The following is a 14,241-nucleotide window of genomic DNA, read 5'->3' as shown; positions in this document are numbered from 1 at the left end:
AGTTTCTTGCTCTTGCTCGAAGAGGTAGTGGCTCAGGGCTCAGCAGTAGTAATCCTCATGAGTGACAGGTGTGAAGTCAGTGACTGTTCTAAAAGTGTTCTGGAAAAATGACTTGCTTGAGTTCCACATTTGAGTCTCAGTGATCTGATCTGATATGTACATATGTCTTGTCTATTTGTCAAACTCATTTTGGTTTGCAGATGTCAGGCAATCTTATTTTCTTTTCATGTGTCATCACTAGTAATAAAGATCCTGTAGGCAAGTTATAACTGGAGTAGTACAAAGGGCAGAATTTGGATACTGTGTGTTTGCGTAAGTATAATTTTAAGGTGTACTTTGTGTTGCAGGGCCTTTCTATCTGATGGTAATACATCAAAAAGGGATAAAAAGGCCAAACCCTCAGCTTGAGCTAGAGTTGATACTCCGTTTATAAGACCGATAAGTAGAAAAAAAATCTTATTACCTCTTCTTTTTATTAGAGCATTATAGACTCTTAGACGAGTGGATAACAAGTCTTTGGCTGTGTAGACACAAAGTTGCCATGGATTCACCCTAGAATGCTGTCAAAAACAGTTGAGGATTCCTTCTAACACAGGAGAATCAATGAATAACACAACATTGGTATAGTCAACACTGTGCTAACTCCCCCTCCGCCTGATCACCTTTCTGTAGCTGGGGTGTCTAAGAGGTGGGGTGGAGCACATGATATCCAGCAGGCTGCATCTGGAAAAACATAGCAATTTAGATTTGGGGATTTGAAAAGAATCCCGCAGATTAAGGTATTGGAAGAGTGGTTTAGAGCTGCTCTTCCATCTCCTCCCTTAACTGGCTGTGAGTTTATACTTGACATAGCTTGCACTTGTGCCCTGTGCACAGAAATGGTTGTATATTTGTTTCTTCTTTAGAACCAGTGCTTCTTGCTCTTCAAAGATTGTGACAGGGCACTCACTGCAGGATGGTTACTCCTCCTGCCAGTTCTGGGAATCAGTCCTGTGAGGCAGACTCCCCTTTTCCTACAGTCTGCAGCCTCTTGCCCGCCAGGGTGGTCTGTCAAAATCTCTTACCACAAAAAGCAGCAGGCAGTCCTCATAGCCATTCCCCTGATAATGTCACTTCAGTAATGACTGAGGCAGTCTTCATGTTCACTGCTGCTGGGAGCCACGCTCTCAGTGGTTGGTAAGGGAACCAGGGCCCACCTTCTACTTCAGTTTCTAGCTCGGGAACCCTACAGCACACAACTAAAGTCCGTTCAGTCCTCAACTTTGCTGCTTACTCCCTGAGCTGCTTCCTACTCTGTGTCTGATAGGCTGTCTTGCTACATTCTCTCTTCAGGGTGTGCCCTACTCTGAGGGACAGGCCTCCCCAGTGTTGCTTTCTTTTCCTGGGTTCCCTCCTTCGCTTTCTACTAAAGAGGAGGCCATTGCAAACTTCCTCCAGGAAGCCTATTCTGATGCCAGCTTCCTGTGTTAATGTGAGCCTTAGCCCACTTCTGCTAAGGTTAGCTAAGGCTTTTCACTCTGGGTATGTCTACACTACAGAGTTTTGTTGGAAAAATGGCCATTTTCCTGACACAATTTGAGGAACGTCCACACTGCAATTGTGATAAAAATGTAGCCGTGTTAGTCTGGGGTAGTTGAAGTAAAATGCAGGACAATGTAGCACTTTAAAGACTAATAAGATGGTTTATTAGATGATGAGCTTTCGTGGGCCAGACCCACTTCCTCAGATCAAATAGTGGAAGAAATATGGTTGTGACTACTTTCTTCCACTATTTGATCTGAGGAAGTGGGTCTGGCCCACGAAAGCTCATCATCTAATAAACCATCTTGTTAGTCTTTAAAGTGCTACATTGTCCTGCATTTTGCTTCCACACTGCAATTGCGTTCTTTCGCAAGAAAATCAAAAGAACGGAGGGGTTTTTCCGGCATTGGTAATCCTCATTCTATGAGGAAGAAGCCTTTTTCCAAAAGAGCTCTTTCACAAAAAGGTGTGTGTGGACAGGGAAGAGGGAGTTCTTTCAGAAGAAGAGGAAAGAGGAAAAAAGCAGAGGTGCCCTGGAGGCCACTCCATTCATAGCAATCACAGCTTACATGTGAGAGAGTGTCCATTCAGTCTAGATACTCTCTTTCAAAAAAGCAGATCACTTTATTGATGCATTTTTGCAGTGTGAATGCTTTCTTTTGGAAGAAGTTTTTCCAGAAGATCTCTTCCAAAAAAAGCTTTTTCTGAAAGAAGCCTGCAGTCTAGACGTAGCCCCAGTCTGTATTACCATCTTTTGCTGTTCAATTGGCTGCTTGGGCGCCCACCTAGCCTAATTCATCCCTCTCAGAACCAGAGCATGCAGTACACCCCGTTACAAAAGTATTGAAGGGTGGTCTTTGGATGCCAAGCTTGTTGCTATTAGGATTTTTCTGATTGAAGATAGTTTGCAAAAGGGAAAAAAAAAAGTGTAGCTATGGTAATAAAAGAACTCTTGGCAACAAAGTAGAAAATCATGGTGGGCGGGAGAGGAGGAAGGAAGGGTTGATTAAGAATATCTCTATTGCAAACAATCATTGCAATCCTACAAATTTTTAAAAAGAGGGCCAAATACATTAATATTGGATTTGTCTTTGGTATCTGAAAGTAGATAATTTATCCTATTTATTATTAAGTTTATTAAATAAGTTTAATAGTTACTTAATATCAGTCATTCAATACAGGGCTAGTATCCTCTGCCTAAAGAAAAATTTGCTACGTGCAGGTTTTCTTGTTTCTCTTCCAACCTAAGATAATTAACCATCATAAGCAAAACACATTTCTGTTTTTAATAACAGTAGAAATGTTGGGGGAGCCAGGTGCTATATCTCCAATCAAAGACAGAGAAATCCATTTCATTAATCTTGTAAATGTTACTGATGTTGCCCTAACAGATATTTTCTTTTCTGAGACAGGTGAGCCTAACAGTGTAAATAATGTTAATATAGATTATTAAACCAGCTGGAGTAATATTAGTTGTATGTGAGGGATCTTAATGAAGTCCTTGAGAGAGAGGATTGTGGATGGAAGGGAACATTTTAAGGCAAAATACAAAAAGGAATTGGTTATACCATTGTATGGATATTTTTTAATGTTTTGTTTAATGGAGAGAATGAATTAAAATGAAACTCCAAAATTCCACCTTCTTCCTTGATCCTGTCAACTCTAAACTTTGCAAAACTGAAATGGAAATATTGAGACTAAATATGCAACCCTCAATGAGAGAGAGACAAGAATTTCTGCCCCATGGGAAATATTATTTCATTCAGATTTGGAATAAAAACTTGGAAATATAGGCTTTACAATGAAATGGAAATTTTAAAAACATTCCATTTTGGAAAAACCAAAATGGATATTTTTGAAAATTTCCAGGTTAGCTGGTCGACTGGTTTGCCAGTGCACCAGCAAGCCAGTTGGAGAGCTGGCCTGCCAAGTTCCTGGAGACCCTGGGAAGCTGGGCTGCCAACAAGACAGGCAGGTGAGCTGTCAGGAAACCAGGTAAGTTTCCTTTGAAAGTTGATGGGATTTACATGTTTCCATTAAATGTTTCAATTCCATTGAATCAGCAATTTACAATAGAACATCATTCTGTTGGGAAACATCTGACCCACGATTCTATTTTTAAAGTCACCTTTTCCAAGTAGAACTGCAAGTGAAACACTGAGATCTCAAAATGTGTTACGATAGATGTAGATATTTTGTACCATTTGGAAATGGGACATTCCCAGCTGTTCAACAGGATGCATCACTTGTTTCTAGCCCTGGAAAATGTCAACATTAGATCTTAAAAGTGAGACTTACGTAGTAGATAGAAGCTTTGCTGAGAAGTAGTGAAGCCTTTCCAAACTTAGGTTGCCAAAATCTTTATGCCTCTTTGCACCATCATGTAGCATGTATATCTGTCTGTCTCTCTCTCTTTTTCTCCCCAAGCTTGATTATTTGCTTACTGTGGCTTTAAAAATCTTGAATTACATTTGAAAGCAGACAGTAAACAACCAGACTGTGGAAAACTGGTCTAATGTACTTACATGACAGGTACTGAGATGAGAAAATAAATGTCAACTTTCACCTCTTTCATTCTTTAGATATTAGTTCTCAAGACAGCTATGATATTCCACGATCATTTCCAAATGACAGAGCTAGCTCACTGGAAGGCTTCCATAATCACTTTGTAAGTATGATTTGATCTGACTTGAGACTATACTGACAAAACATTTGCATGTTCTGTGTTTTGTACTACAAAATCAGGGTGCAGTTACACAGTATTTTTAGTAGATGAGATTAAAACATGCATCTGATTTCACAGCTGATAGCATAACTGATTATTTTGTTGTTAAAGGAAATGTATGTTAATTCTAGAAAAACAGAAGCATGTTGACAGTGGGAAGTGTTTCAAGTGAAGAACTGGATGAAAACTATGTCCCAATGAATCCTAACTCTCCACCACGGCAGCATTCCAGCAGCTTTACTGAACCCATCCAGGAAACAAACTATGTACCCATGACACCAGGCACATTTGATTTTCCATTATTTGGAATGCAAGTCCCTCCGCCTGCCCACATGGGTTTCAGGTCCAGCCCAAAGACCCCTCCTAGAAGGCCAGTACCTGTTGCAGAATGTGAACCACCCCCAGTGGATCGGAACCTCAAACCTGACAGAAAAGGCGAGTAAAATATGCTGTGGAAGTCATTCTCTTCCTTTATAAATATAATGATTTAATGCTTCAACTTTTCAACCTAGAATTAAAATAGTGTAAAATGATTGCTTTTCAAGAATTCAGACAACAAAGCAGAACTAAGAATCTTAAGAAGGCATTTGGTCATTTAAAATTAGCTGAGTAATAAAACTGAATATTTCTATAGCTTTAAAAATTATAGCTGTGCAGGTGTTTTTTTAGGCATATGCTGTTTCTGAAAAGATTGTTACAGCGTTTCAAAAATTAATTGTACCATGAGCAAATCAGTTATGTGTTACATGTCATGCTGCTTCCAACAAATCCTAGTAAAAGTACCCAGTGGTTATAGTACATTTTCTTTTAAATAATGAAAAGTGTTAATACCTCCATTATATCTAGAAATGTTAAATAATATTAGGCCTTCCTGCCCTCTGTAAAAGCAACAAAGTTAGGGCTTCCATGCTCATTCTCTGTTCATAATTGAGATGAAGTCTTGAACTTTATTGGATGGAGAAAGGAGATCATCGGGTTTACTTATATACTATCAAATGAATTGTTATTCAACACAACTCTATTGATTGGCTCTATCCATTTTCTACTGGCAGAGATGGCCTTTATACAATAGCTTGAAAACAAAATTAGTTTTGTTTTTCTAAAGAAATTGAATTTTCATTTTAAAAGTATATAATAGTTGAATATTGCCAAGAATTTGTTAAGTAAAACTATATCCATGAGAAGACTTATAATTTGCAATAGTAAATTTTTAAGGGGTGAGAGAAATGGGGGGGGGGAGAGGAGGAGAAATGGAATCTGCTTTAAAAACACTCCTCCCCTGATTTTATTAATCCAGGATAATAATATATCTCAGGGGTTCTCAAACTTTGTGATACCGTGGCCCCCCTCTAAGTTGCTCGCAACTCCCTGGGGGGTCAGGACCCACAGTTTGAGAAACACGGTTATATCTGACTTTTATCACTGTTCTACCCATTCTTACGTATGAACTTATTTAAATATTCCAATCAAAACAAAGAGTTCATCTATTAAGTTGTGACATCCTTTTTTTGTAAAGGGCTATAACAGTGAATAGGACTATAATAGTGAAAAGTAGAATATTTATTTTGTCACTGCAGGTGAAACCCATCATTGACCAGGCAAAGTAATTTTGCGTAGCTTACACTTACAGGAAAATTCAAGACATTAAATGTATGTAATAGAATGTTTTATTATTGAGCTTGCAAAAGGGAAGTAAAAGAACAGTTTTAAATTTGTAGGCTTTCAACTTCAAATATTATTCATTTTATTGAGTAATTACCATACATCATAAATTTCAATCAGAAACTTGTAAGTTTTTCATTACTCTTTCTGTAACTAATTTGAATAATTTTGGGATGTGTAACAGTAAAAATTTTCTTTTTACTGACATGACACTAAAATGACAGTTGATAAGCGACTCAATTTTAATTTTGTTAGCAAATATTTTTATGAATTCTAATCAGAATAGTCATGACTGTTTCTGATGAAAAACAAAAATAATTATTTAAACCTTTCATGCAACATATCTCAGTGTACAAAGTAGTGCATTCAGCTAATTTAAGTGGCAGGATTATTTATGCAAAATTTGGTATCTGAAGGTAGTCGTGAAGTATGACTTGATTTTGCACAAATAAATCCACAAACAAGCAAACTCTTCAAAATATATAATAGATGTTTAAATGTCAACAGAGGAAGTTCCCAATTTTTAGAAGATTTTTGAGTACTTTGAAGTGCCATTAATATAACACAAAACTACTATTAATTTCTGTGGTCCTTTAAATAACTGAAACGTGCATACTTTACAAAGTTTTGGCATGCTGCTTTTTCAACTTCCAAATTACTCTAGCAACTTCTCTACCACCCTATTTATAAACTTGTAGCTTAAAAATATTATCACATTGTCCTGTGATAAATTACTCCACGTAGCTAAAGGTTAGTGGACAGGCCTGATATTTCAAGAAAGCTCAGTCAGAATTAGGAAAAAAATGAGGAATGTGGCACATGAAATATTTGACTGTTGACAGTTTTCATTTTAAGTAGAGCAAAATTTCAATGTATAATCTGTGTTTGTTCTAAGAATTTATGTTAGAGTGTACTACTATTTCTCTAAAAGAATGTATCACTGCAGAGATCCACAATGTTGGGTTATAAGACCTCCAGAAATTTCAGGACCACATCTTCTCCATCTAAGGAAGCAACTGTGAGCCTTAACTGTGTATGTATAGCTACAGTTAATTTTATAGAGAGATACTTTCATAGCAGCCAACCATCAACTCCTTTTTCTCTGGTACGGATGATAAAGTTTTGTATTTGATGAGAACCTTCATTGCCATATGTAAGCCTTTTACAGTAATATATGTGATCTTGTTCCTGGGGTGATTTACGTAGCATGGACTTGTACATCCATGTAGACCGTAGCAGGACTCCACAGGGAACCATGCCAGTAGATACCATTTCAGGATCAGGTCTAAGGTTGTTTCAGTCTTTGCATTTTAAATTCGTGTTCCTAATGGGTTTTAATAAAGGGTAAGAATGTACTCTGCTAAGACTTTATATTTCTGGTCCTGGCCAAGAATAGTGATGCTGGAGCAAGAGTGTTAAATTTGGGGAAGATTAATTTTTCAAGGAGTTTCCAATCTTAAACTGGACATTCTGGTTTCTTGGTATTGGGAGGGGTAAGTAAAGCTGGAGTATCAATACATATGCACCCCTCTTCTTCTTTGATCTTCACGACAATTGTTTTAGTAAGACCCAACTTTTTACATAGGTGTGCAGTGAAACAACAATATTTTAACAGCAACTAGTGTTTACTCCACTCAGCACATTTTTACAATGTTAAACATATTTTTTGCATAGTTCATAAATATTTCCCCTCATGTTCTGTGCTTAAAATAACATTAAGGCCATGACACACACTAATAAGGTAATGGAAATTCACAGATAATGACAGCATACTCTGGTTTTTTTTGTGGTGTTGAGTTCCTCAGTCTAAAGATCCCTTTTATGTGGTGGTGGTGGTGGTGTTTGAGAACCGAAAGGCTTTACAGGATAGTAATGGGCCAGATTGTGTATTCACTGGAGACATAGTTCTGCCATAGAATTCAGTGAGACCGAGGTGCAGTAATTTCAGGTATTTCCCCCCCATTCTTTTCTTTTCTCTCCCGCTCCCTCAAAAACAATCTGTTTTGTGGAACTGAGGTTTTCAGTGTTGTATTGCTTCCTCTGTAACCAACAGAGACCTGGCCCTGTCCGTGGCTAAAAGAGAGTGAGCCTCTCAGCCATAAATAGCAGAACATCTGGACACCTTTTAGATATTTTCTCAGTGCTAGTTTTTAGGACTTGCTACTGTGTTGTAAAACAGGGTTTATTATGGTAAAGGACAGATGAACTGTGGATAGTGGTATCCATTTTGTATCCTTTACGATTAATTTGTATTAAAATAATAACCTAATAATTCACCAAAATATGTGCGTATCCATATACATGTGAACACCCATCCGCCTCCTCAGGCAGCTGGTGACTTAGCAGTCTGCAGACTTAGTTGCAAAGTGTCCATGAGTCTCCTCCCTCCCTCCGCCCCCTCCAAAAAAGGGTAGCAGCTGTAGACTGAGTGCAGCTATGTCTGCCCCACTGTTTCCTAAGTTAAGTTTATTTGGTCAGAAAGAATTTTATAGTTTGGGGTTATAAAATAATGTAATGTAACATCATTCCCTCTCCTGGCTCACAGCTGCTCCCGCAAATGGGGGAGCTTTCAGTAATTTCTGGGATCTTTGAAAACCCTTTTGAAGTATGGCTGGAGGCCTCATGACCCAACAGCCTGGATCAATTAAAGGTACAGCCTTCAGAGAAATGTAATAACAGGTAAGTGATATGCTCTTTGGGACAAAATCCAGACTATTCAGCCACCTGTGTTTTTTCTGTCCTGAACTGAATTTGAAAAGTATGTTTTTAAATGTTACTTTAAAAGACCAGTCTTTTTGCATTGTATTTCTTTTGTAGTCATTGTGCTTTTTGCTGCTCTAGCCTGCCATAGTTGCATGTAGTGGTGATGCTAAATTGGAAGCAATATTGCTAGCAAAATGGGATTTGCCTTTCATAATCTCTGTTTCTGTCAGCACAACTGGGTGGTGTTCTTCTGAATCTAATGGTATTTGACTAGCTTGACCTCTAGCTTTACTATGACATCTTAATTCTTTGAGACTATCAAGCATTACGTTCTTGAAGTGGGATTTATTAAATCAAAGGAAAAGTAGAATTAAATATACCCAAATGTAGTACAAAAAGTGAAGAAAGAAATTTAGGAATAGAAATAGGTATGGCTCCTTGTTGACAATCCTACTTTGTTTTCTCATTGTCCTTTTCAATGCAGTTGTATAGGCCAAAAAGTACTATGACCATGTGCTAAAGTTTTAAAGAAATATATTCCGCAAAACAGAGATGATTAAATACTGGTTTAAACAAATCTATTCACATAGTGCATGGCTTAAGCCAATTAGAAGGCCAAGGATGGAAACTTGGCAAAGTTCCCATTGACTGAATGAGGCCAGTTATTTCACCCTAGGTCTGGTATCTGGAGGAGCTTACAATCATAATAATGAAACCCTCATCTCAGTGATATATAAATAGAAGACATGATTTTACAGCACGATTAACATACAGAAAAGGGCTGTATGTTCAAGAAATCTCAAAACTGACTCAGCTATAGCAAAATAATATATCACCTAACATTCAGATAGCTCTCCATCAGCAGACCTCAAAGCTCTTTACAAAGGGATATGCACACTCTCTTTATTTCTATTTTCCATATCGGCAAAATCAGACACGGAGATACCAAATGGCCTTTTCAAAGTCATATGGGTGAAAAAATATTAGAACCACACACAAAATCTGAGTCTCCTGACTCTTAGTTTGGTTTGTCCTATTTTCTGGAGCTTGTTGCATCTTAGGAGGATTCAATAGTTAATTATTCCTTCACTTCCTTCTTTTAGAAGTGAATGTATCAGAGAGAGAACCTGTGAAGGGGGAAACCCTATTCTTCTAACAAGGTTTGACGAGTCCTAAGTAGAGTAATGCCTTCTAATTATTATTTTATTACACTTAAATAAAGTAGGGAAGATAATTTGCAATTTCATATCTGACAAGAAGAAATTGGTGACAAAAACATTGAATAAAGATGGGAACACAAGCATCCTATATTATTATTATTTGTATTTTTAAGGTGCTACCATATTATACTGAGATTTGGCATCTAAAAGTCGGTTTTGCTGAAGCAGAAAATGTGTGGACTATTATAGAGTTCCTCTGAGTATATTTGGAAAGCCAAGTGTATCTTTGAGACATGTTGAATGTAAGCATTAGACTGCACTGAACAGTAACTTGTAGTAAAATCCTTCTAAAAAGCAATAACTTCTTTTAAAATGTAGCTGTATCTTTTTTTTTTCTTGTTTTTGTTTTGTTTTTTGGTGTGGGTTTGTCTATTGGCTTCTCTTCACTGAAATTTTACACTATGGAAGCTTCTAGCATTTTCTTTTAAAATGTGATTTTGTGTGTATAGTTATTCTCTAAAGAAGAGAATTTTATATGAGACTTCTGTCATAGATACTAGTGATTGATAGTTGCAAATACTTCAGTTGGTCCTAACCTGGCCATAGTCTTCCTCACCCATGGTTGTGTGTTGATTTCAACAGCACATGTGGTTTTTTTTTTTTTTTTAAACAAACATCTTGTTCTGTTAGGAAATTCTGGAACACTGATTAATTATAAAACTTTGTTACAAACATCCTAATGTATAATTTCCTTGTTACCTATTTGTTTGAACAATATGTATGTTTTGTTCAGTCAATATGGGTATGTCTACACCACCACCCTAGTTTGAACTAGGGTGGTAGTGTAGACATATCCTATGAGAGTTGCTTCTGTTTAGAAATATAAAAAATACCCTTTTTTTTTCTTTGCTTTTTCGGTGTCTCCAAAAGGAGATGATCACTATTTCACTAAGATCTGTTGGCCCAAAAAGCAAGCACCCAGAATTGAACCTAGTTTTCCCCTATGGCAGTGCAAAATCACTATAATACTACAAGGTTAGCATCTAGGACAGGGTGAGCAATAATTTTTGAACAAGGGCCACTTCAAGAATGTTTGAAGTGGTTGAGAGCCGGCCTCAAACTGAAGGACCGGGGCCTCAGGCAGAAGGGGTGGGCTTTTTAAATAGCAGGAGTTGAATGGGCTCATGCCTCCCCTGTGGCTCCCAGGCATCACGTTAGTGGGAGACGGGAGCTGTGAGCTCTTTCAATTCCTGCTATTTAAAGGGCTCGCTGCTCCTGGCCTCGCTGCTCACGCGTTGCCTGGGAGCCAGGGATGCATGAGCCCTTTCAACTGCTTCTGTTTAAAGGGTTCACACCTTCCCCGTGGCTGTTGCCTGAGAGCCATGGGGAAGGTGTGAGTCCTTTAAATAGAAGCAGTTAAAAGGGCTCATGCTTCCCTGGTTCCCAGGCAGTGGGCTAGCATGGGCCGGGAGCTGCACGCCCTTTCAACTGCTTCTATTGAAAGGGCTTGTGCCTGCCAGGTGACTGCCAGGCAACGCAGCTGCCCAGCAGGTGTGAGCCTTTTAAATAGATGCACTAGTGTGTTGCCAGGGAACCGGGACTTGCGAGCCCTTTTAACTGCATTTATTTAAAGGGCTTGCGCCTTCCCTGCGCCCATTGGGCAACGCATTGCCTGGCAGCCGCAAGGAACACACAAGCCCTTTAAACAGAAGCAGTTGAAAAGGCTCATGTGTCCCAGCTCCCAAGCAATGTGCTAGCAGCGGGACTGGGAACTGCGAGCCCTTTTAACTGCTTCTATTTAAAGGCTTTGCAGCTCTAGTGCTGCTAGTGTGTTGCTAGGGAGCCAGGATGCGGGAATCCTTTCAGCTGCTTCTATTTAAAGGGCTCACGCCTTCCACGTGGCTGCCAGGCAACACATTGCCTGACCGGCACAGGGACGATGTGAGCCCTTTAAGTAGAAGCAGTTAAACGGGATTGTGCATCTCTAGCTCCCAGGCAACGTGCTGGGGGGGTGGGGCCTGGAATTGCCATGGGGACAGATAAAACCCTTGGCAGGCTGGATCTGGCCCACTGACAGGCTTTTGCCCACCCCTGGTCTAGGAAGTAGTTTTAAATGTAATTTGTGTTTACAGAACTCATTGCCACGATCCACTAGTTCTTAATTTGCAGCCTGGTGGCTCCAGGTTTGAATTTCTGTTCCCAAAGCTGAAGGTGGAACATTAAACTGTTTCAAGTTAAGTGATATTCTTTTAAGTTACAGCTAATTATAACCCAAGTGCAAGTGAAGTTCTGCTAAGTGTTAGATGGATAGAGAAGAAAGGACATCAAATAAAGAAGGTTTGGCTTAAAAAAATTAAAAGCAATATACAGACAATTTTTTCAGATTGTATTGTACTAAATATTGTTAAAGAGCTGTGTACCTGAAGAATTTCAATAGGAGGAGGAATAAAAAAGTTGGTAGCATTTCCCCCTCCCCCTTGGTATTGTTTCTCTCTCCTCCTGGTGAGAGGAAGTATAAGTAGGTATTTTGAAGTCTGTTGCTTTTAAATAAAGTGAGCAGGTTAGCCCTCTCCACATCCAAGCTGGAATGTTTCCCCTCAGCTTTTATCTAGCCTTAATCAGATGCTTGATTTCTCAGGAAAAAGTTCTCTCTTCAAGGTCTGCCATCGCACATCTGTATAAAACCAGCACAGCTATCTCAAGTTGACATTCCATAAGCTTCATTCTGACTGTAGCTCCTGAATCATTGACCTATGACTCTGCTTGAAGCACTGGGTTCTAGGGACAATATAAAATCATTGTTCTGTGCTTGAATGCTTTCAGTGCCTCACGTATTTGAGGCTTACTTAAATATGGGTGTATGCAGTGTGAAAAGCAGAGTAGAGCTATTTGATTAATTTCATTGGTGTTTACCGAATAGTTGTTGTGGTACTTGGCAAATATTTTATAGCTCAGTGAACCCTAGATCACTGATTATGGTTAAAAGATTTACTTGGATTCAGAGTCTTTCCTTTCTTACTCGTCCGAGAGAGAGAGAGACAGACAGACAGACACAGACAGAAATTGAGTCTTTCATTTCTCTTTTCATATGATCCACATTCTTCTTTATCATCTCTCTCCTTTACACAGGCAGAAAAACTGGCACTCTCTGTCACTTTTCCCACATTTCCATTCCTTATCTTCATGTTAATCTGCTAATTCCTTAGTAATAGGCTTTCCATCATTTATGCTTCATCTACAGATAGAGGGATGGCAAACCATGAAGTTTATAAAATAAGACCAAGCTGTGTTTTTCAGGACTAGGGAGTAGAAATTCCAGAAAACTGCTGACCCAAAGTAAATAAAAATGTAAATTTCAGTTTCCTTTCATTAAGATTTTGAAAATAGAGACTCAGAATACCTGTACATTATACTTCCCTTGGCCAATACTTTTTGATAAGTGCAAGCCAACTGCCATTTGGGACATCTAACTCGTTGAATACTGGGCGCTTTCTTACCTCCATTCCCCACTCCAAATAAGACTGTAGTCTATGTGACAGGATGGCCCTGCCCCGCCCCACACTATAAATGAACCTGTGGGCAGGGCCCAGCTGGCGGAGAGTGTCCCTCCCCCATGGCCTTGCTGGGCATGTTCACTGGTGAGCTGCACTATAAGAGGCCCTGAGCTGGCTCACTTGGGGCTGATAGCTGAAGAGGAAGGACTGAAAAGGCCAGCTCCTGACCCAGAGGAGTCCATGCAGCCGGAACCAACGCCAACCCTGGCTAGGGTTGCCAGCTGGTTGAAACAAAAATACCGAACCCCACCCTCTCAAAAAAAACGGGAAAAAATTCTGTTGAAGGAGAAAAAGGCGGAGGAGGGGGGACCAAACTTGTTGAGCGAAAAAGAAGACTCCGAGGACTTAAGCCCCAAAAAATTAAAATAAAACAGCATTAAAACAGCATGTTCCCTTTAAGAGTGAGTGCAGGGATAGGAGCAGGGGAGCGGCTGAGCACTAAGACCCAGGGGAAGCACTGCCGGCAGCCGGCAGCCGGCAGCCTTGGGGAACCAGGTAAGCATGGGGGCTGGGGTCGGGGGACTGGGGGTGTTGGGGGTCAGAGAGGAGTTCAGGGGGGTGGGGGAAGAGGCCGGGCTCTGATTGTTCGTAGGGTTGCCAGGTGCCCGGCATTTTCACCTCCTGGCTGGGGAAAAATTCAGAAAATACCACACATCTCAGGTGTCCGGTATTCTCTGAATTTTTTTTACCGGACTGTCCAGGTGAATACCGAACACCTGGCGACCCTAACCCTGGCCCCGGAGACCGTGGAGAGGTACGACTACAAGGGAATGGCAGGGAGCTAGGAAGCAGCCCAGGGCAGGGAGTAATACAGCCCCGAGTGCTCAGAGGGTTGAGGGGAGGAACCCCTCTCTGAGCAGGCAGTGGACCGGGTCACTGCCAACAGGGCCCTGGGCTGGGACCCAGTGGAGTGGGA

General features: G+C 39.9%; 1 protein-coding gene across 6 annotated transcripts in view; it reads left to right on the top strand.

The window, feature by feature from the left end:
* Positions 1-14,241, top strand: part of GAB1 (GRB2 associated binding protein 1) — a 132,368-nt gene that overhangs the window by 103,096 nt on the left and 15,031 nt on the right. For all 6 annotated transcript variants that reach the window (XM_006131772.2, XM_006131771.2, XM_075929895.1 and 3 more), the window contains 2 exons: positions 4,104-4,189; positions 4,378-4,681. In XM_006131772.2, the coding sequence (XP_006131834.1) occupies positions 4,104-4,189; positions 4,378-4,681 (390 nt within the window). The remainder of the gene's footprint in view (positions 1-4,103; positions 4,190-4,377; positions 4,682-14,241) is intronic.

This window comes from Pelodiscus sinensis, chromosome 5 (genome assembly GCF_049634645.1).
Source record: "Pelodiscus sinensis isolate JC-2024 chromosome 5, ASM4963464v1, whole genome shotgun sequence".
NCBI classification, from domain to species: Eukaryota; Metazoa; Chordata; order Testudines; family Trionychidae; genus Pelodiscus; species Pelodiscus sinensis.
This window is presented reverse-complemented; position numbering and strand designations above follow the sequence as displayed.